The sequence below is a fragment of the Saccopteryx leptura genome, chromosome 1, assembly GCF_036850995.1.
Source record: "Saccopteryx leptura isolate mSacLep1 chromosome 1, mSacLep1_pri_phased_curated, whole genome shotgun sequence".
NCBI classification, from domain to species: domain Eukaryota; kingdom Metazoa; phylum Chordata; class Mammalia; order Chiroptera; family Emballonuridae; genus Saccopteryx; species Saccopteryx leptura.
The window spans coordinates 5,141,783-5,164,928 of record NC_089503.1 but is presented as its reverse complement, the minus strand read 5'-3'; the positions used below and the strand labels follow the sequence as shown (position 1 = coordinate 5,164,928).

General features: G+C 60.7%; 1 protein-coding gene across 1 annotated transcript; it reads right to left on the bottom strand.

Moving 5' to 3' along the window:
- Positions 1-1,870: 1,870 nt before the first annotated feature.
- LOC136388530 (mas-related G-protein coupled receptor member F) lies at positions 1,871-10,276 on the bottom strand. Its single transcript, XM_066360349.1, has 3 exons — positions 10,030-10,276; positions 6,826-6,939; positions 1,871-3,755 (listed from the first exon to the last, which is right to left on the bottom strand). Exons 2-3 carry the CDS (start codon positions 6,871-6,873, stop codon positions 2,772-2,774), a joined length of 1,032 nt encoding a protein of 343 aa, XP_066216446.1. The 5' UTR covers positions 6,874-6,939; positions 10,030-10,276; the 3' UTR covers positions 1,871-2,771.
- Positions 10,277-23,146: the final 12,870 nt, after the last annotated feature.

Below are 23,146 nucleotides of genomic sequence, written 5' to 3'. Positions count from 1 at the left end.
TGGGCGGTGCTGTCCCCTTGATGAGCCGTTCACTCCTGCCCAGGATCGGACATAGGCTGTCCCGCACTCTCTGCAGAGGAGAGGCCTGCTCTTGACCTGGGCCCCTGGGGCCTCGGCCCTGGTCTCTCCTCAGGCCCCAGCCGTGAGTGGGTTCCCTCAGAGCTTCCACAAGGGGGCCAGGGGCTTGGGATGGACACCAGGAGCCCAAGGTAGGGCTGACCAGAGCCGAGGGGGCAGTCACACCACTTACCGACCCGGCCCTAGTGGAGGCCATTCCCTGTGAAGAGGGAGGTGCTGGACACAAGGGGCCAGCCCTGCGTCAGGGGAGCAGTAGGAGGAAATGTAACCCCCACCCCACCCCAGTGGGACGTAAGGTGCTCCCACAGGCAGGGCTGCGGCAGCCTCACACCGGGTAGGGCCTGGCACCGGGTAGGTGTGAGGAAAACTGGGGTTCCCAGGGCAGGCGGGGTCCTGGGTGGGGGTGACAGAGGGCACTGGAGTCCACCCAGAGGATGGCATGGCTGACTCCAGTGGAGCAATGGCCTCCCTGCCAGGAGAGGGAGCACATCAGGGGGAGGACAGAGCAGCCAGGGGAGGACAGACCGTCGTCGGGGAGGACAGACTGCCAGGGGAGGACAGACCAGCCAGGGGAGGACAGACCAGCCAGGGGAGGACAGACAGCCAGGGGAGGACAGACCGTCGTCGGGGAGGACAGACTGTTGTCAGGGAGGACAGACCAGCCAGGGGAGGACAGACAGCCAGGGGAGGACAGACCGTCGTCGGGGAGGACAGACTGTTGTCAGGGAGGACAGACCAGCCAGGGGAGGACAGACTGTCATCAGGGAGGACAGACAGCCAGGGGAGGACAGACAGCCAGGGGAGGACAGACAGTCATTGGGGAGGACAGACTGTCATCAGGGAGGACAGACAGCCAGGGGAGGACAGACAGCCAGGGGAGGACAGACAGTCATCGGGGAGGACAGACCAGCCAGGGGAGGACAGACTGTCATCAGGGAGGACAGACAGCCAGGGGAGGACAGACCAGCCAGGGGAGGACAGACAGCCAGGGGAGGACAGACAGCCAGGGGAGGACAGACAGTCATCGGGGAGGACAGACCAGCCAGGGGAGGACAGACTGTCATCAGGGAGGACAGACAGCCAGGGGAGGACAGACCAGCCAGGGGAGGACAGACAGCCAGGGGAGGACAGACAGCCAGGGGAGGACAGACTGTCATCAGGGAGGACAGACAGCCAGGGGAGGACAGACAGCCAGGGGAGGACAGACAGTCATCGGGGAGGACAGACCAGCCAGGGGAGGACAGACAGCCAGGGGAGGACAGACAGCCAGGGGAGGACAGACCGTCGTCGGGGAGGACAGACCAGCCAGGGGAGGACAGACCGTCGTCGGGGAGGACAGACCAGCCAGGGAGGACAGACTGTCATCAGGGAGGACAGACAGCCAGGGGAGGACAGACCAGCCAGGGGAGGACAGACCAGCCAGGGGAGGACAGACTGTCATCAGGGAGGACAGACAGCCAGGGGAGGACAGACAGCCAGGGGAGGACAGACCGTCGTCGGGGAGGACAGACTGCTGTCTGAAGGACAGACCAGCCAGGGGAGGACAGACTCTCGTCGGGGAGGACAGACTGCTGTCTGGAGGACAGACAGCCAGGGGAGGACAGACCATTGTCGGGGAGGACAGACTGCTGTCTGGAGGACAGACCAGCCAGGGGAGGAAGCACAGGAACTGGGGGACAGAGCGGGTCGCAGTGTGGGGTGCGTGTGGAAAGGCTGCCGTGAGGCCGCCCGTGGCCTGAGGGTACCGCAGGGTGGGAACGAGACCACAGATAGGACAGAGGTGGTAGGATATAAAATGTTTATTGATGTACATTTATTGTCTTTCATAAAACTTCCTTTGGCTACGCTGGGCCACTGTGCTTGGAGGTGGGCTGGGGTGGCCAGGCAGAGCCAGTGCCCACATCTGGGCGGGGACTGGGGCCCAGAGACTGCCTGGGTGGCCCGCAGGCGCCCGAGGACCAGGCGCGGCAGCTGGGGCACACCGCGAGCTCCCGGAGCTGCCGGGGCTGGCTGGCACGGAGCCAGAGAAGAGAGTGACTTACCCAGACTGGCTCCAGGTCCTTCCCGTCTCCACCTGCCTGATGCAACCAGAAACACCCTCGTCAAAGTCACCACGGGGTTCATCAACGGGGCAGGGATGTCACTTGCAGGAAGACTGAGCCACAAGGCAGGTTACCCAGAGCCCTCTCCCAGACAACCCTGCTTCGTTCAGGTCTGCCACCAACACGGGCGGAGCGGACAGAGTGGAGAGGACAGGCGCCCCCATGGCGGGGAGATGCTGGTGGCCCGAGGGGTGATGGTACTGGCTGGGTCACTTTCAAGGAGGACTCATTCAAAGGGGCAGGAGGAGGACAGGGCTTGGTGACCCCTCTCCCCTCTTTTCCAGACCAGCCGGGGGTGAGGAGAGCCCGCCACCTGGGGACAGCTTCTGTACAACGGGTCACTGATGGAGGAGAATGGCCCGGAGCGGCCTGGCGAGACCACAGCGTCGGTCAGTTTATAGCTGGTCGTTCAGCCCCTTGGCCACTCAGGGAGCCTCCAGCCCGGGGAGAAGGAGGCCTGAGGGGCGAGAGGCAGACTTCCCTCCTTGTGCTCGGGCATCAGGGGAGCTGCCCAGTTCCTGTTCCCTGGCAAAGGGTCTCTGGAGGCCCCGGCTGCTCGGGCCCCCTGCCTCCCCTCCGGGTGCCCGCCACTCAGGAGGCGTTCCCAGAGGGGCACTGCATCTCCATGGCGACCGTGTTGGGTGTGCCGGCCCCGGCCTCCCCCAGCTCGGCTCCGTCACGCAGGGCCCGCTGGAAGACCACCCTGAGCGGCTCCCACAGCCGCTGAGACTTGTCCCGCCCGGCCAGGAAGTAGACGAGGGGCTTGGCGCTGCTGTGGATGCAGATGCACAGGTCGGTGACGTACTCGGGGAAGGGGGCCGGGATCTGGAAGACCCAGGAGAGGAACCAGTCGATCCCCAGGTAGATGGAGGACACGAGGAAGACGGAGACCACGGCCAGGACGACGTGGTTGAGCTTGGCGGAGCGCTGGCGCCGCCGGGACCGGCACTCCACGTGCACGATGAGCGCCAGGCAGGGCAGCACCATGAGCGGGCAGAAGACCAGGAAGAGCAGGATGCCCAGGAAGACGTCCATGTGCCTGCAGGCCGCGCCGGAGGCCTGGCGGCTCAGGAACACGCAGAAATAGTTGTGGACGCCGGTGACCAGGAGCGACAGAGCCCAGAGCAGGGCGCACACCACGGCCGACAGGCGCCTGGGCCGCCGGCGCCAGTACCAGGCGGGGAAGACGACGGACAGGCAGCGCTCCGAGCTGATGGCCGGCAGGAGGCTCACGCCCGCCAGGAAGGTGCAGAGCCCCAGGACCCTGGACACGGCGCGGACGTACTCGGCGAAGGGGCCCAGGAAGCCCCCGGCGTTCAGGATGGAGAGCACCGCCTTGCTGAAGAGGTAGCCCACGTCGGCGCCGGCCAGGTGCAGGAAGTAGACGGAGAAGGGGCTCCTCTTGACGGAGAAGCCGAAGACCCAGAGCACCAGCCCGTTGCCCGCCAGGCCGCACAGGCAGAGCAGCAGGAAGATGTAGTTCATGACGGCCGGCGGCGGCAGCATGGCGATCTGCTCGATGGTCAGGAAGCCGCGGCTGTAGAGCTCCGGGGCCTCGCTCACGCCCGGACACATCTGCGCGGGCGCGGAGAGGAGAGAGCGGTGAGGCCGGCTGGGACCCTCCCAGAGCTGCAGCGCCTGCGTCCGGGGGTGCTGGCCCTCACCACAGCCTGGCAGAGCTCCCACGAGAGCAGATGACTCCCCTGACTCCACATAGAGCCTCTCCACTCTGGGACCCCGTGTCCGGAGCTAGCAGCCGACAGGAGGGAGGGACGGTGGAAATGACCCGTGGCTAATCAGGGCACCGGGTCACCCACCTGTCAGCACAGACACTGGTCTAATGTCCACACCACACAAGGCGAGGAAGAGCCTTTTCCGGAGGGAAGGGGACGAGAGAGACAGGGCCAGTGAGCGCAGTGCGGTGCCCTGAGTGGCGCCGTGAACCGAACGCCCGCTAACGGAGGGTGTGACACTGGGATGCCCGTGGGAAGGGGTGTGCAGACCCTGCACAGGTGACGGCATCGCGTCCCCAGGAGGACGCGCTGTGCTACACACACGAGAAGATCCAGGCTCTTTGGGGACCAGGCTGCTTGGTGTCTGCAATTTACTTTCACATAGTTGTTGGGGGGGGGGGGAGTCTAGCCAGGGCTACAGAGAGAGAGAGAGAGAGAGAACGTGGGGAAAGTTCAACAGTTAATGACCAGCTGAGGGGTGTGTGGTGTGGTGTGCGTGTGTCATTCCTCCCAGGTTTTGTAGGCCTGCAGCAGTTCACACTGCAATGCGAAATATTTATTAAAACAATAAAGTCGTGGGTAAGTTACAAAACAAAACAAAAACAAAACAACACAGAGTGGGCCTGGCTCACAGTGGGGTCAGAGATCCCTGAAGAGTCAGAGGAGGTGTCCTGCTGGGCCAGGGGGACCCCCTGGGATCTGGACCTGGTCCAGGGGTCCCCAGGGAAGGGGAGAGACTTGAGGCAGCGCCTAGATATCAAGCTGGAGGGAAGCACCCGAGTATTTTAATAGTCGGTCTGACTGTTCGAATGCATCCAGGCGCCTGTCAGCCCTGCCTCGGGGTCCTGGCGGGCAAACAGATGTGTGGGTCAGATTGGTCAGGTGCAGGAAACAGGTCAGTGGGGTGCGGGGCGTGGAGGCAAGCCGGAGAGCACCCCTCCCCCCGAGGAAGTGGGCAGCTGCTCTGCTCCAGCCCTGACCATCCTTCCCCCACCCCCAAAGAAGCCAGAGGTCTCCATCGCAATGTGACTATCCTGACCTTTAAACGTTCACATTTCAGAAACGCTGTGCGGGCCAAACACAGCACATCTACACTGCTGACTTCAGTCCCAGCTTGTTGATGTTGACTTTGACCTCTCACTCCAAGCGCAGCGGCTGCCCCGAGTGAGCAAGCGTCTCAGTCCGAGTCCCACACCCGGGCAGACATCACTAATCTATCTCAGCGCTCTCGACCACACAGCCTGAACCTGACCTTGGCCCTGGCCCCGGCTTCCCACCCTCCTTCCGCCCCTTCTAAGGCCGGTGTCAGTTCCCGTGGCTCTGGACTCTCCAAAACAAAACAAAACCAAAAACTAAACAAAACAATCAGAATGAAAACCACCCGAGCCCAACGGGAAGGTGCTTGGGGCAGGTCAGCCCTGCTTCCTGCCGAGGGGCCCCCGGCTCTCTGGCAGGGGGCTCAGGCCTGAGGGGTGGCTCTCTGGGCCTGACACCCCGTAATAAACGAGGTGGGGGGCTTTTGAGTCGGGTCATGGGGAATCGACAAACGGGGACAGGAGGGTGTTGGCCAAATTTGGGGGAACCTTCAGGAGGTCAGGGCGAGCGCTGGAAGGGGCTTCCGGTCATCACCCATCACCCTCAAAGTACATTTATTGGTTCAACGTCTCCGTCCGTCCGTCCGTCAACCCCTCAGCTTGCTCTTTACTCAGACTTCCCTGCGGTGGCTTGGACCACTCCGGGCCACAGAGCAGCCTCCTATCAGTCTCCCCTCAGCCGGGGAATCAGACCTAGTCACTCGTGAGACCCGGAGCCCACGCAAGCCCGTGGAGGGCCCGCTGCGACCCCTGGGTGGACTGAGCTGAAGGGCTGGGTCCAACCGGCTCACGCGGTGCCTCTCCGGCCTGCAGGCCCTTCCTGGTCCTCGGGGCCAGGAGTCAGAGCGGGACAGCCGGTGAGTCACTGGGCGTGGAGCTGCCACCCCCAGACGCCGCCTTGTGAAATGCCCGCTCCGGAGCTGCCGGCCCCAGACACCGCCTTGTGAAATGCCCGCTCCGGAGCTGCCGGCCCCTCCCCGGCTCTGTCTTCCATCGGGGATTTCGGGAGACCGCCCCCCTCTCTCCAGCCAGTCTCATCTCTGTCCCCTGTGGCTGCCACTTCACACTGGTCACTATCGGGAGGGGTGGGGGTGGGGATTCCAGGGTCTGGAGGTCAGGGCCCTGGGGAGGAGGCCAGGCTCTGCCCCCAGCCGAGCCACGACGTTGGAGGGGCCTCCATTCCCTCCGATGTGGACCGGCTGCACTAGGGATGCTCGAAGCTCCTCCCACCTGGAGCGTGCTTTGCCTGAATTCAGGAAGCCATGCCAGAGTGTTCAAAGACCTCCCAGCAGAAGAGGTCCCGGGGCTGGGGGCTGTCTGGGTCTCGTCTCAGTCATGGCTGGTGTCTGAAGACAGGAGGCAAATGTGACTAAGAGCCTGGCCTGAGGTGACACTGGCAGGGTGACTTGGAGCAGGCAACGCTCCATAGGGCGCACGCCCGCAGAGCCAGCGCGGAGCCAGGCTCCCCGGTGGCCGTGGGAAGCAGCCGATCACCCCTCCTCTGCAGGGGAGAGATAGACAGAGGTCTCTGGTTTGGTAACAACCCCCCCCCCCCACCACCACCACCACGGGATCCAAGGGTGTCCGGTCCCCTGTGCTTGCCTCACTGTTGAGGACACTGGGGATCTGAGGGACCCCGTGACCAGTGTCTGGCCACACAGCCCTGAGAGGCCTTGCTGCCCACCTGTCGGTCCTCGCTAGAGGACGGCCCTGCGAGGTGGGGAGATGCTGGCCGGGTCTGCCTCCTCCCCCGCACCTGCCCCACCCACCGGGGGCGTGGAGCATCCGCCCGTGCTGGGCGCCGCCCCTGCCACTTGCCTTGTTCCTGTTGGTGGGATGGGTCTCCCAGGAGCAGTTTCCAGCCATCTCCAGGCTTGGGAAGTCTGGATTCCTCAAGACCCTGCTCGCAGCTCACCGGCCAGCACACCCCGCCTGGCAAAAGCAGGAAGGGCCACATCAGGGCAGCCGTGCCCTCCACCCCTTCCCAACCCCCTGCCCCCAGCCCCCTAGGACTCTCTTCTTAGACGAAAGGCTGGCAAGCAATTGCCCGGCTTCCTGAGAGGCGGGGCCGTGCCAGAGCCGCGGGGATCGTTCTGCTGAGTCCAGAGCAGGTCACCCTCCTCCGAGGGTGCCTCATTCACCCCCTGCTGACACGCTGTGAGACCTCCCTGGGAGCCACACATATTTCCTGGGTCCCTCCTTTGTGCTCAGCCCATGGTGGGACGTGGGTTCCCGGCAGTCAGTCCCAGAAGGCAGGGAGGCTTCCTGGAGGAGGCAGCCTTGGACTGGGCCTTGTGTTTGTAATGTGCTAAGATGTGTTTGGTCTTTCCCCTCTAGGTGCCTCGCAGGCAGGACAGCTCAGTCATCGTCAGCATCACCGTCACCACCATCAATCTCCCTGTCAATGAACGCCCGCCGGAAGCTGAGCACTGTGCCAGCTGGCCTGCCACCCTCACCCCGTTTGGTCCTTGCCAGCTCTGAGGCAGGCATGGTCATTCTCCTTTGCTGGGGGCACCCAGGCTCAGGGAGGTGAGTCCACCTGCCCGGGGCACCGGCCATAACCACTGCACACGCTGTAGCTTTGCAGGCCTGTGGGTGGCCGGAACTCCAGCGGCTGTGAGGGGGCAAGCCAGGCGGCCTCTGCCACGGCCCAGGTCCTCGGCCGGCGGAGGGGCGGCCGGACTCAGGCAGGGTGACCGGTCGGGGAGGCCTGGGAGTGGTGACAGTCTGGGCCGAGGCTTTCCTGCCAGAGACCGGCTCACCCTCGCAGAGCTCACAGGTCCTTCCGGTCCGGGTCCCCCACCCTGAGCTCTGCCTCCGCAGGCCAGCACCCCTCCCTCCTGCTGAGCAGGTGGGGAAACGGGCCGTGGGCAGAGAACGGGTCTTGTTGCCGCACAGCCTTGCTGAAGGCTGCTAGGCCCCTCCTCAGCTGGAGGGAGCCCCGGGCAGCGCCCAAGCCTTCAGGACTCCCCCGGAATTCCTTCTTCCACAGGCCAGGGGGAGGGGGGGCACAGGCAGCCTCCTCCACCTCCCCAGCTCAGGGGGCGGTGCATCAGGCATGCCCATCACTGGCCAGAAAGCGTGGCCATCAGCGTGGGCTTGCCAGCCCCTCCTTAACCCTTGCTACCACTCAGCCCACTCGGCAGAGAGGGTAGCCCCCAAGAACGCATGGCTGGACCACGCCACCCTGGACAGCAGCCTGGTACAGAGTGGGGGCTGTGTGGGTGCCCCAGTGAGGTTAATCACCGGAGTGGGTGGGAGCCCAGTAGACAAGAATAAGGGAGTTTGCGATGCATGGGCAGTGTGGATTTGCAGGTCGCGGTACGGGGGAGTGTGCAATGTAACCCCCTCCCACCACGTCTTGACTCTCACGGTCCCCACTGCCGTGGGCAGGCCTCTTGTTTCTGCAGGTGCTGGGGCCTTGCCCAAGCTCTCTGGTGCCTGCCTGAACCCGAAACCTACCCATCTCCCCCATCCTTTCTGGCCCCGGGGACACCCCCTGCACCGGGCCCCTTCCTCTCTGTGCCCTTCCAGGCATGCACCTCCCCTCGGGTCCGGGTTCCTGGTGTGGACCCCAAGGACGTCCCGACCCTGGAGAGCCTGCCCTTTCCCCGGGGCAGGTTAGACGCCCACCACTCAGGTGTCCCCAAGGGCGGCTGGTTGGGACATGCCCCTGATGCCTGACTTGGAGCGGGCATGAGGTAGCCGGGGCTCCGAGCTCGCCTCTGCCGGTGGATTCGATGGGTGGGTGCCCTGGTGTGTCCCTGAGCCGCTCGAGAAGAGCCATTGCACTCATGCAGAGAGCGCTAGAAGCCGAGTGGACCCCAGATGGGCCATAAAAAGACATGTGTGTGGCATGTGCATGGGACATGTGTGCGTGCGTGGGAGTGCGCGCTCCTCAGGTTGGGGTCTGGCTGGCCTGCGACGGAGCTGGCTTCCGCTGAAGTGGACAAAGGAAAGAAAAAAAAAAAAACCCCAGCTGCCAGCTCAGCCCAGTCCTGAGCCTCCCCTCAAAGCACGGGCCCAAGGGCGGCCCAGACAGCCACCTGTCTGCCTCCTCCGGCCTCCGAGCGCTCACCCCTCTCACCCCACCCCTGCCCCAGCCACAGCCTATGCCGGGGGCCCCACGCAAGGCTGTCTTCCAGGAGGCCCAGGTGGGGACCAGCAGACCCCAGGTCTCCAATCGGTCCCCAGGCTGCCACTTGGGCTGGACCGGAGAGCGCGGGCTGTCACTGTCCCCGACAAGGAATCTGCATTTTCTCACTCGGGCCACCTCCCACCCCCAGGAGTCCTCTGCTAACAACTCGGACCGAAGAGGCTCATTTGGGGGGAGTGAGACCTTCCGGGAGATTTCACGGACGGCCTCCATCCCATGCCAACTCCACATCAGGCGTCTTGGGCCAGGGAAGAGGTGGGACATGGTGGTCCAGCCTCCCGGGGCTGCCGAGGCTCGGCCCTCGGTGTCCACGCCGGGAGTGGGGGGGGGCGGCCCCATGCCTGCCCGCCCACCCAGCCCCAAGCTCAGCTTTGAGGGAAGGAGGGAGCGTGGCAGTGGGGCGTGTGCCGTGTGCGTGACAGTTGTGGGAGCCATCTCACCGAGCTTGGGACGCTGCCTGCTGGGTGTTCCCTCCCCACCCTTCCAGGCTTAGACAGCTGCTGGGGAGGGCGGTGGAGGGACGGAGGGGGAGCCCCCGCCCACCGGAGGATGGAGCGGACACTGGACAGGGAGGACAGCTTGGGGGTCGGGGACTGCCAGGACACCGGGGCCTGCCCCGCAGGAGGGGGCCTCTCAAAGGTCCCCGTGTTCCTGGGATGGGACTGCCGGAGCCTCCAGAATGCCGCCGGAGGCCCTCGGGGGGTGACAGCCCTCTCTGGGGTCTCAGGGCTCCGGCTTTGGGCAGTGTGGGTTCCGGGAGCTGTCTGCCCAGACGGTGCCCACCTCGCCCTCCTTCCCTGCCCAGCCTTCGCCCTGCAGCCCAGTTCCTGGACCTCCCTCCCCCGGCCCGAGGCCCCATGGAGTACCTGCAGCTGTCCTGATCCTGACCCTCCAGGCTCCCTCAGTGCCCTCCGCCTCCGGCCGGCTGCGACCCACGGGGCGGCAGGCCAGCACAGAGCCCGGCTGGCCGGAGCCTCAGAAAACAAGAGCCCGGAGCGCGGAGAGCCCTCGGCTGCTGCTGGAGAAGATGGCTTTGGAAGCAGAACCCGCCCCAAACCCAATTCCAGGCCCGGCAGGAGGAGGAGGGGAGGAGAGGCGGGGGAGGAGGGGCCCAGCCCCGAGAGCCGGGATGAGGCTTCGGGAAGGAATGCCCTGCTCATGAGCCCCCCCCCCCCCCAAGCCCCACTGGGAACTCATCTCTCTGCCTGGTGACGTCAGGTTGGCCCGAGCACTGTGGCCGGAGTCCAGCTGCTAATCTTCCGTGCATCCTGGAGAGAGGGGAGCGCCCGCTGTCCACTTGCCCGGTGCCTTCCACCCGCTCCCACTGGGCCCGTTGGGGCGCAGGCCCAGGAAAGGCGGGTCCCCACCGGTTGTTCAAATGGACCCGGGGGGGGGGGCGATCCTGAGAAGCCAGGAGACAGGCAGGCGAGGTAGACTTGGCAGCGGACAGACGGACGAACAGATGCAGGGAGGCCACCCAGGTGGCACTCGGCTCTCTCTCCCGCCCGAGGAGACTCTGCCCAGCGCCCTCTGCGGGCTCAGGGGTCCAGGAATTCCCTTCTCCCGGCCCTAATGGCAATCAGATGGCCCGAGTGGAAAATCCCCGCGCTCGCCTGGGCCGAGCTGGGAACTGGCGGCCCTTGTGTGTCCTGTGTGTGCGCTGTTCCTGGGGAGGATGAGTCAAGCTCCACTCCCCCCACAGACCCCCGCGGGGTCCTGGGGCACCAAGCCAAAGCCTGGGGTGGTGGTGCAGGCGCCCCGGGGGTGGCATGGGGACAGGGGTGGGTGGGTGCGGACAAGTGGCTTCCCAGGGAGCCCCTCAGGAAGGCCCCTCCTTTCCTTGGCCAAATTCTCACGGCCCAGGGAGCCTGAGGGAATTCCAGCTGGTGCTTTCCCTGCAGGAATGGACGCTGCCCAACTGTGTGTGCGGGGGCCTCTGTGGGCACCTTAAAAGAGAGCCCGGAAATTGAGTTTCCCCCCTACCTGCCCCGGGAGCTAGCTGCAGGCCTCTGCCCCCTGGAGGGACCTGATGTCGGCCGGCGGAGCGCAAACCTCAGAGCGAGGCGGGGGGGTGACTTGTTCCCTGTGTGGCCCGGCTGGCCTGTGGGGGTGGGGCCCCCGCACTGAAGGAAGGCGGAAGGATGCTGAAGCTCACGGCCCTGCGTGAAGCTCATGCAGGCAGCCGGCAGGCGTGACCCTCCCCTCCTTCCCTGGGCGGCCAGCTGGGGCCCAGCTGGACCACTTGTTTATGCGGGGAGGCCCGAGGGAACCTACGGGGAGGCTGGAGGAGGCTGAGTTCAGGCAAGGTCCGAGAGTAATTGCATCTGGACACTTAAAAGGAATGGTGTGAAGTGGGCAGTGCCCTGCGAGGCCCCACCGCCTTATTTGGTGTGGAAATCTGTTTCCTTCCAAGCTAATAAGAGGTGCTTGTGAGCAGGAGAGCCTGCCTTCGCCGGGTGTGCTGCTGTGGCCGCCCAGTGTCCCCAGCCCGGAGACTGGGCTCTGCAGGGACAGCAGAGAAAGCCCGCAGGCTGGCACGTGCGGCTTCCCGGGCCTTGGTTTAATGGCCTGTCGCCTGGGGAAAAGAATGACCCACAGAGTCGCGGTGAGGAAGGGGTCAGATCTTTGTGCTTCTCAGAAAGGCCCTGCCCTGAAACTTTATTTTTAATTGGCCCCCTGCCTCACGGATGGACTCTGTGGTCCGACGGCCCACCCCACGCCCCTGCTCAGGCCAGGACCCTCCTCTGCTGGGGGTTCCTGGGGGCAGGAGGCCTGGCTCTGGGCAGGGCTGTCTGCTGCCAGGGCCCTTCTGTGCTCCCTGGATGACAGGTGGCCACGGAGCGGAGCCCCTGCCCCCTCCCCTCCCCCTGTGGATGGTCAGAGCGCCTGCTGGGCGTGACACACTCTGCTCCAGGCTGGGGAGCAGCTGAAGGCAGCCTGGGAGGCAGACCAGAACCAGAGGAACCGAACACGCCTACAACCACACCTGAGCCGAAGACAGCAAGGCGGCCAGGAGATCGGGGCAGCTTCTCTGAGGACGTGACGATGGAGCTCACGAGGAAAGTCGGGCAGGAGTGTTTCCGGTGAGAAGGGGAAGGAAGGCATCTCAGCAGAGGAAATGGGATGAGCAAAGGTCCTGGGGCAGGAAGGCATGCTGCACAGGTGCATGGGGGCTGCATGCAGCTGAGGGGATGCAGGGAGGACGGGGCAGGTGAGGCGCCTCAGCTGGCAGCTCTGATCAGTGCACCATGTCCAAGATCTCACGCTCCTTGTCACCTTTCTGCTAGCTTCGGTCCCATCTGTCAGAGGACAGGAGCAGTGAGGATAATGCCACAGCTACCACTTAGTGGGTCCTGGGAGCTAGGACCTTGATAAATCGAGTCATTTAATCCTCACAACACTCCCACTTTACAGACTCATCCAGCACGTGTTTCCTGAGTACCTACTATGTGCCAGGCACTGTTCTAGGCCCTGGGAATCCAATGATGAATGAAACGGAGAGAGATTCCCGCCTGCACAGTGCCCATGTTCTGGAAACGAGGAAACCAAGGCCCAGGGAGTAATTCTGTGTATCTGTTAGACAGCCCCCACACCCCAATCTTGGGACCTGCGCTGGGGGTCTGGGACCCACATCTCCAGCACTGGGCATGGAAACATCGAGATATGGGGAGAGCTCTGGAGTCCTGGGATCTAACTCTGGCGCTGCCTCTGACAACTGAGAGACACTGAGCCTCAGTATCCCCGGCTGTGCTGTGGAGAGGGTCGTGGGAGGGGATGACACTTGAGCTCCATGCCCCGTCCTGACCTTCTGCTTTCGCTCTGATGGGCTGGTTCTTCTTCTTTCTCAGGAGGTGATAAGGCAAATGTGTGCGTGGCCTGAGTGTCCCGAGTCAATACTTGAGGCTTTTCGGATTCAACCCTTGAGATAAAAACGTCTCTCCAAGGTCTAGCTAGCTTTCTTGCTGGGGACAGGTGAGTGAGACCCTCCCTCATCTCCTTACCCCTCCTCCAACCAGGCTGGAGCCTCTGTGATGGAAGCTGCATCTTGGGACTCTCTGAAGAACCTTATAGTCTCCTCTGTCCCACATGTGGGAGACTGTTCATTTGTCCATCCATCATCCATCCACCATCCACCCATCCATCCATTCATCCACCCATCCATCCATCATCCACTCATCATCCATCATCCATCCATCATCCATCCATCCATCCATCCATCCATCCATTCATCCATCCATCATCCATCCATCCATCCATCCATCCATCCATCCATCCATCCATCCATCCATTATCCACTCATCATCCATCATCCATCCATCCATCCATCCATCCATCCATCATCCACTCATCATCCATCATCCATCATCCATCCATCATCCATCCATCCATCCATCCATCCATCCATCCATCCATCCATTATCCACTCATCATCCATCATCCATCCATCCATCCATCCATCCATCCATCATCCACTCATCATCCATCATCCATCATCCATCCATCATCCATCCATCATCCATCCATCCATCCATCCATCCATCCATCCATCCATCCATTATCCACTCATCATCCATCATCCATCCATCCATCCATCCATCCATCCATCCATCATCCACTCATCATCCATCATCCATCATCCATCCATCCATCCATCCATCCATCCATCCATCATCCACTCATCATCCATCCATCCATCATCCATCCACCATCCACCCATCCATCCATTCATCCACCCATCCATCCATCTATCATCCACTCATCATCCATCATCCATCCATCCATCCATCCATCCATCATCCACTCATCATCCATCATCCATCCATCATCCATCCATCATCCATCCATCCATCCATCCATCCATCCATCCATCCATCCATCCATCATTCACTCATCATCCATCATCCATCCATCCATCCATCCATCCATCATCCACTCATCATCCATCATCCATCATCCATCCATCCATCCATCCATCCTTCCAACATTCATCCATCTACCCATCATCATTTCATCACATATTCATCTATCATTCCTTCCATCATTCACCCATTTATTCATTCATTATCTATCCATTCATCCATCCATCCATCCATCCATCCATTGTTCATTGATGTATTCATTCTTATCTTCCTTTAACACATAGTTACTGAATACCAACAATGTTGATCCTGGGGAAAGACTAGTGGAAGAGCCAGACATGAAAGGGGGGAAGAACACGGGATAAACAGAAACAAATGAACAGGACTCCAAATGAGATCACTGCGGTGAGGAAGACCAACAGTGGCGCTGATAGAAAATTATACGGCGGGAGAGGAGAAGGCGTGTCAGAGGCTGAATAATGGCCTCCTAAAGATGTTGATGTCCTAATCCCCAGATCCTGAGAGTATGTGACCTTCCATGGCAAAAGGGACTTTGCAGCATTGCCGAAGTGAAGGATCTTGAGATTGGGGGATTATTTTGGATAACCCAGGTGGGCCCCATGTGATCGTAAGTGTCCTTGTCAGAGAGGGGCGGGAGTGTCCGAGTGAGATGGGACAATGGAAGACAACCAGGAGGCCAGGCAGGGGACGTGATAAGTTAACCAGGAGGCCAGGGAAGACCTACCCGTGAACCCTACGCAGGTGTCCCAGGCGAGGGGGAAGAGGCGGCCTACGACCAGCAGCCAGGGCGGCGGTCAGACCCTCATGGGGACCGGCCTACGACCAGCAGCCAGGGCGGCTGTCAGACCCTCATGGGGACCGGCCTACGACCAGCAGCCAGGGCGGCGGTCAGACCCTCATGGGGACCGGCCTACGACCAGCAGCCAGGGCGGCTGTCAGACCCTCATGGGGACCGGCCTACGACCAGCAGCCAGGGCGGCGGTCAGACCGTCATGGGGACCGGCCTACGACCAGCAGCCAGGGCAGCGGTCAGACCCTCATGGGGACCGGCCTACGACCAGCAGCCAGGGCGGCGGTCAGACCCTCATGGGGACCGGTGTCGAGGACTCCTGATTTGGGGGAAAGCAGGAGGGAGGGAGGCCGGGGATGACGCCGCCCTGAACCCTGAGCGCTCCCGGTCTGGAGCTCCGCCCAGGCCGGCCAGCAGTGCCGAATACGGGCAGATAATATGAAAACCTGCCTTGACTCCACCTCAAATGAGCCACACTTTTCCCTGGGACACGTGCAAAATGACAGAGACTTGCTCTCCAGCCCGAGCGATCTGGTGTCTGTTGGTGGGAGGCCAGGTTTCCTAAACGTTTCTGGCAGAAGTAGCTGCTTTCCAGATGAAACGCAGGGACGGCGGTTACTCCTGGTACAGCAGTTTGATCTGGAATTTGCCCTGTGGCCTTGTTCCATCTGCCAACTGACATTGTGTGCCTCGTGGTGTGTGTATATTGCAAGTCATTTAAAAAAAACACAAAACACACTGGGATCTTTTAAAAAAATTATCTAAGATAAAATTTGCCACTTTAACCATGTCTAAGTGCACAACGCAGGGTTATTAGGTACATTCGGTTTGTCGTGCAAGCCACCCCCACCCACCCTCCAAATCCAGAATTCTTGATCTCACAAAGCTGAAACTGTCTCCGTTAAACACTTATAAACACCAGCTCTCGCCACTGTCCCCTTCCCTAGCCCCTGGCTGGTCCTCTGCTGACCCAGTGTGAGGACCTGGCACACCGGAGACACTTGATGTGGGACCAGCGTCCCCAGTGTCGCACGCTCGGCCGTCTCTGAAGGGGAGCGGAAGGTCCCCTGGCATCGTTGTCTGAGTGGCTTCCTGGTTACTGGCTCTGAGGGGCTCGCACGGTCCGTCTGGCCCCTGAGCTGGGTGGGGGCTTCTCCTCTGTCTTGCAGGACAGACCTTGACCCTGAACCACCAGGTCCCCTGGCCTCCCCGGCCTGGATGACCACAAGTCCCTCTGTGGCCGAGCGTCCAGGGACCGCCCCTTCCAGGCTCCCTGGTTCTGGTTGTCTCTTTCCCTTGATCCCGCACCCCGCCGAAAAGCCCTGGGCAACCGGCCTGGTAGGAGGGCCAAGTCTGGGCTGCGCTCCAGTCATGGGGTCGGCTTCCTGCCCTGACCTGCTGCTGCCTCTCGCTCATCCACAGCTCACCTTCCCTGTGGCCGTGACGTGGGCCTCCCGCTGAGCCCCTTTCTGTGCTGGGGCACCCCCAGGCTTTTCTCCCTGCCTAGGGTTCATTATCTGAGGGCAAGGGTGCTTTAAGTCACCGTGGGATGCAAACAGCCACAGCGGAGCAAGGGGCCCCCACCCCCAGCCTCTCTCCAGGCGCAGAGATGGCAGCCTGCCAGCCTGTTTGTGTCGGGTGACCGCCCTCCCCTGGCACCTGTCCCAAGTTCCTCCTGGGGGGTCTGCCTCCCGCTCCTGTGACCCAGACCCCTCTGCCCACCACCCTTTAAGAGCACAAGTCCTGTGTTGTGTCTCTCTCCTCTGCTTGTGACCCTCCTGCCACCTTCTCATTGCTCTCAGAACAAGACGCACCCCTCAACGGGGATGCCACGCCCCACAGGGTCTCTGCTGCCTCCCCCTCCCCCCTCTGGTTGGCCCTCTCCCCTCAAGCTCACTGTCCTCTGCCCCAGCCACACCCTCTCCATGGCACCATACCTCCTCCTGCCCCACCCCATGGTCAACTCCTCCTCATCCTTCAGACCTCGGCTAAAAATGTCACCTCCTCCCAGAGGCCCTTTCTGATCACCTTCTCTGAAGATGGCCGGCCCTGTGTGTGCTGTTCAGAATCGAAACATAATCCGCTTACCATACAATTCACCTTTCTAAGGCATACAATTCGCTATTTTTTTTTGGTATATTCACAAGATTGTGCCACCATCCACCACTCTAACTTTAGAACCCTTTCATCACCCCCAAAAGAAACCCTGTGCCCGGCAGGCATCACTCCTGCCCTCCCCGCCCTGCCCCCACCCCTGGCCCTGCTGCTTTCTGTCCTTGAGATTTACATCATCTGGCGTTCACGTAAGTGGGCCTATGCACGTGACCTTTTGCATCTGGCTTCTTCCACCTAGTATAATGATTTGCAAGACTCAGCCTTTCCTTCCTTTTCATAGCTGAATAATATGCCATCGTGTGGCTGTGCCCGGCCCACCAGTCCCTTCCTGGCACGGATCCAGGGTGTGCTGTCCCTTCTCTGAGGGTTCTTCCCACTTCCCATCTCCTTGACGAGACAGCCTCTCCGAGAGGGAAGGCCTGCCCGTGCTCCTGGCCCTGCCCGGGGCCTGGCTGGGGCCGGGGATGTTGAGCTGTTGGGCAGATAAGGGTGTGGGGGTTGGTCTCAGCCTCAGAGACTGGTGGTGCCCATAGGTGGTGTCATGGAGCTCACCATCCATCTTGCTATCTCTGTGCTGGGAGCTCTGTGCTTTACCAGTGGCCACTGGCTAATGGCCGGCATTGCAGGGGGCAGAGAGAACACCTGACTTCATTGCCCCAAGGGTCCAAAAGACCGAGCCCAGTTGCTACCAGCTGATAATGCACCTTCCATGGCTTCCTGCTTGTCCCTGACCTACTTCTCGGGATCGACTTTCAAACCAGCAGCTCCTCAGGTCCTGTTTCGGGGGCTCCCAGTCCAGGGAGACGTTTGCGCCTCATTCACACATCCGGGCTGCAAGCCTTGGACGACCCAGCCGTCACCCCAGGCCCCCCAGGCCTCTGCCCAGAGCTGCCCCCCAGCCCCACAGGCCTCTGGGCTTGGCCTTCAGTCCTCTGCTCCAGCCTCTTCCTTGCTGACTCTTTTTTTTTTTTTGTATTTTTCTGAAGCTGGAAACGGGGAGAGACAGTCAGACAGACTCCCGCATGCGCCCGACTGGGATCCACCCGGCACGCCCACCAGGGGGCGACGCTCTGCCCACCAGGGGGCGATGCTCTGCCCATCCGGGGCGTCGCTCTGTTGCGACCAGAGCCACTCTAGCGCCTGGGGCAGAGGCCAAGGAGCCATCCCCAGCGCCGGGCCATCTTTGCTCCAATAGAGCCTCGGCTGTGGGAGGGGAAGAGAGAGAGAGGAAGGAGGAGGGGGGCTGGAGAAGCAAATGGGCGCTTCTCCTGTGTGCCCTGGCCGGGAATCGAACCCGGGACTTCTGCACACCAGGCCGACGCTCTACCACTGAGCCAACCGGCCAGGGCCTCTTCCTTGCTGACTCTTATCACCCAGCCCCCCTCCACCCCACCCAGCTGCCACCACAAGCCAGTTCACAGCACAACAAATGATCCCGGCCTTCCCCAGGTTCCTGTTGCTTGTGTCATGTAAGAGTGTTCAAAATGACGAGCACAGCCCGTGCTGGCCTGGGGGGGGGGATTTGGGGATGCACATACTCGCCCCTAGCGCCTGGGCGAGGGGGGCTTGCTCGCCAAGTCCTGTCCAGTCTCGGACCGGGCTTCGCCCACTGGGGCCCTCCTGGCTGTGTGACCTCGGACGACGCGCATGGCCTCTCTGTGTCAGTTCCCCAAGAGCAGCAGAGGATGATGGCTGGGCTGCTCCAGGCCGGGGCTTCGAGGCTGACGCGAGACAGAGATTTCAGAATCCTTTGTGATCTTAGAACACTGGGCCACTATTCTCCCGGAGACGGTGGAGAAGAAGTGGGTGAGAGAGCAGCGGCGGGGGCTGAGGCCCTACTGTGCGCCCTGTCTCACTGCAAACCCCCTTTTGTGCGGGCAGCAGCTGAGGCCCGGCCAGGTGTTGGGGCTGCCTGAGCTCAGGAGGACTGGGCTGGGGGCTTGAGGATTTGGGTTTTTTTTGGGGTGGGGGTGGGAGTTACAGAGTGATGCCTTTTCCACGCCACCACGTGGCTGGGTGATTTTCCTTTTTCCCCTCACCTGCTTGTAGAAACCATTTGATCGCCTTTCGTATCAGTCAACCACAGTGCCTTCCCAGGTCAGCTCCTGGCACGTAGTTGGTGCTCAATAGTTGTGTAGACGATCGAGTGAATAGAAACCGGGAACCTATCTTATTTTTTATTTTTTATTATTATTTTTTTTTTCATTTTTCTGAAGCTGGAAACAGGGAGAGACAGTCAGACAGACTCCCGCATGCGCCCGACCAGGATCCACCCGGCACGCCCACCATGGGGCGGCGCTCTGCCCACCAGGGGGCGATGCTCTGCCCATCCTGGGCGTCGCCATATTGCGACCAGAGCCACTCTAGCGCCTGGGGCAGAGGCCGAGGAGCCATCCCCAGCGCCCGGGCCATCTTTGCTCCAATGGAACCTTGGCTGCGGGAGGGGAAGAGAGAGACAGAGAGGAAAGCGCGGCGGAGGGGTGGAGAAGCAAATGGGCGCTTCTCCTGTGTGCCCTGGCCGGGAATCGAACCCGGGTCCTCCGCACGCTAGGCCGACGCTCTATCGCTGAGCCAACCGGCCAGGGCCCGGGAACCTATCTTTAGAAAGCCCCCACGTGGGCACATGCCCGTGCTCACGCAGAGGAAACCCAGCCTCGCCGTGGGCGGTAGGCCGTGATGTACCCAGGAAGGCAATGGACCTGACGAGAGCCTACAGCGGGCCCAGGGTGCCCCTCTTGGAACCTCCTAGGCGTCCCTGCAGTCACACCAGGAAGTTTCTGTCATTTCCTCTACAAAACAGAGCGGGAGCCAAACACGGAGGTGGCTGGCACTCTGCCCACAGCTCGGACACATGTTTGGGAGCCGAGGGCAAGGGCATTTCTGACGTTCAAACCAAATTTGGAGCCACCTCTGGGTGCGTACCTTGGGGGGGGGCAAAAAGCTCTCTGCTGATGGCGGAAGCCTCCAACAGTGGCCCTGCTATGACAGGACACGGAGAGGTGGCCAGGCCGAGCCAGGCAGTGTCTGTCCCCACCAAGAGGCTGCTCTTCTCCACTGCAGGCTCCCGGGGACACCACTGAGAAGGCAGCTGCGTTGTGCTGGGCGGATTCGTCCTTTATGGTGTGTGTGTGTGTGTGTGTGTGTGTGTGTGCACACGCGCAGCAGGGGTGAGGGGCGGGGGGCGGGGCGGGGACAGGAGGGCACTGTGCCCTTATGAATCTCAGGTTTGTTTTCTTGGCCGGTGGTGGGGGGCAGGGCAGGGACTGGACTTCCTGCCAAAGACCCCCTTTCTCAGCTACTCTGCAAACCACACAGGCTCTGACTCTGCCTGGTCACTTCCTCTGGGCTGGCCTCACTTGCAGAAGGAAGCTGCTGCTTTTATGGCCGCAAGTCAAGCCCACACCAGCGGCCCCTTCATCCCATCCCGAGCAGGTCCCGTGCTCCTGGACTCGGTGGATGGTGGGCCAGGGCTGTTTTCAGATGTGAAGCCTCCAGCCCACTCGGTTGGGAAGAAGGACAAGCTGTCTTAGCTCACAGGGTGGATCTGACAACCAGGTCAGAAGTGTGGCTTGGGAGATAACCTTCGGGGCACACGTATGAACATTAGAACAAAGCCTTTCTTGTCACCTGTGGCGATAGGCAGCCTTCTAAGATGACTCCACCTCCTGGTGCTCTAACATGGGGTTCCTCTCTCCACGGAGCCTGGACCTGGTGACTCGCCTCCCACCAATGGGACCCAGCAAGAGTGACGGGATGCCTCTCTGGAGATGAGATTATGAAGGACGGTGATTTTCCTCTTGTTAGCCCTCTTTCTCTGTCTTTTCTTGCTTGTTCCTTCCAATGGAACCAGCTGCTATATGTCCTGAGCTGCCCTGTGGAGTGGTCTGTGTGGCTGGGAACTGAGACCCTCACTCTATCCAACAGCCCATGAGGGGCTGCATCCAGCCAGCAGCCTCTGAGTGAGCCCGGACCCCCACGCTGAGCCTGGGATGGCTGAAGCAGCCCGGCCCACACCCTGACAGCAGCCCGTGGCACACGCCACGCCGGAGGCTTCCGGCTGAGCCACGTGCGGGCTCCATCCAGTTTAAGGAGAGCTGGCAGGTAACAAACATTGTTTTAAACCCTGAAATTTGGTGGTTATTTGTTCCGGTCATATAAAGTCCATGCTGGCCTGTCTCTGGGTTCATTCCCAGACCAGCACTGCTCCGTCCACACTGACTGCTCCGCCAGCACCCCCGGGCCCGGGAGACCCACCCACAGGACTGCTGTGAGGATTCGGACACCCAGAGGGCCCCGCCAGTCCTTTCTCTCCTTGTGGGTGCCCTTACGTACTGGACTGACATACCAAAAGCTAGGGATGGACAGAGCCCAGAGGCCGTCTGTCTGCACCCCGAGGACAGCATGCTGGCATCTGAGGGTCAGGCCCAGCTGCTGGACCAAGCTGGACCCCTCCCCGACCTCTCGTTTTGTGAGAGCTCCTTCTATTATACCCCAGCATCCACCCCAGCCTCGACACCAATGCCACGAAGTCAGTGACACCACTTACACTGTGCCTGACCCCACATGGGACTCTGTGAGTTTGTACCCAAACATCAAGGGAGCTCTTTAATTGCAGTAAGACATCTCCCGGGCCATGATGGGCCATTTTCGCTATGAGCAGTGTGCAGCTATTATTTCCTTTTTCTCAGAATAAGAAGATCTTACTTTTGTTGAGTTTTAAAGTGTTAAAACAAACAAACACACCTCAACCCCATGAACACATCCCGTGACTTCTTTCTGCCCTCCTGGGCAGCCACGCTCCTGCCCTCTGAGCTGTACCACCTTTCAAATATTTGCCAACCAATGCGCTCACTGACTTCATGGCCACTTTCATTGGCATCTCTTCTAATGAGGAGGGGCTTTGCCTCAAGCATTCATCCTTGATACTTCCTTTTTTGTGAACTTCTGGTTCATGTTCTTTGCTCCTTTCCTATCTGTGGAGAATTTAGTTTTGTTTTTGTTTCTGTTTTTTTTTTTTTAATTTTCTTTTTTTATTATTCAATGACAGGAGAGGAGGCAGAGACAGACTCTTGCATGTGCCCTGACCAGGATCCACCCGCAAGCCCCCTACGGGGCTGTGGTGCTCTGCCCATGTGGGACCACTGCTCCACTGCTTGGCAACCAAGCTATTTTTACTGCCTGAGGTGAGGCCATGGAGCCACCCTCAGCACCCAGGGCCAACTTGCTCAAACCGAGCCATGGCTATGGGAGGAGGACAAGGAGAGAGAGAGAGAAAGAGAGAGAGAGAGAGAGAGAGAAGGGGGAGGGGTAGAGAAGCATATGGATGCGAAGCAGATGGGCGCTTCTCCTGTGTTCCCTGACCAGAATCAAACCCAGAACTTCCACATGCTGGGCAGGTGCTCTACCGCTAAGCCAACTCACCAGAGCCCTTAATTTTTTCGTACCTGATTTTTCCGAGCTCTCTGGGAGGCACAATTTTGGGCCCTACAGCTTTACCCACTGGCATTGGGCCTGTGGTTACAACGGGTTAGAGGCAAAAGGGATTTTGTAGATGTAATTAAAGTTACTAATTATCTGATCTTAAATGCTGTAAGGAGATGATCCTGGGTTATCCAAGGTGCCCAGTGCAATCACATGAGCCCTTAATAGCAAAGAGATGTGGCTGGCGGGGAAGTCAGAGAGGTGGAGACATCTTATGGTGTTCTGAAGTATTTCTTCTGGAGCATAAGAAGGATCCAATGTGCTCTTGCTCGCTTTGAGGATGGAGGGGGCCCCAGCGAAGGAATGCAGTGGTCTCTAGGAGCCAAGGGTGTTCCCTGGCTAATGTTCAGCAATTGGCCCTCAGTCCTAGCTCCATGGCAGTGCCTTCCGCCAGCCACCTGCTTGAGCCTGCTCCCGGTGCTGACACCTCGTGAGGCCCTGCGATGAGAACCTGGCCGAGCGGCTGGACTTCGGACCTCCAGGACTGAGAGAGAACACGGGGGTGCGGTGGGGGGGTGTCTAAGTCAAGTTCGTGGCACTAGGTCACAGCAGCAATAGAAACCGAGCTCTTTCTACATGGATGTTGCACACGCTTTTTATACATGTTGTAAATATTTTTTCAAGTGTGTCATTTGTCTTTTAGACTTCTCACCCTCAATTCTATTTAATCCTCCCAATTTCATTTTCAGAGTGCCATTCTGGGAGGTGTCCTTTGCG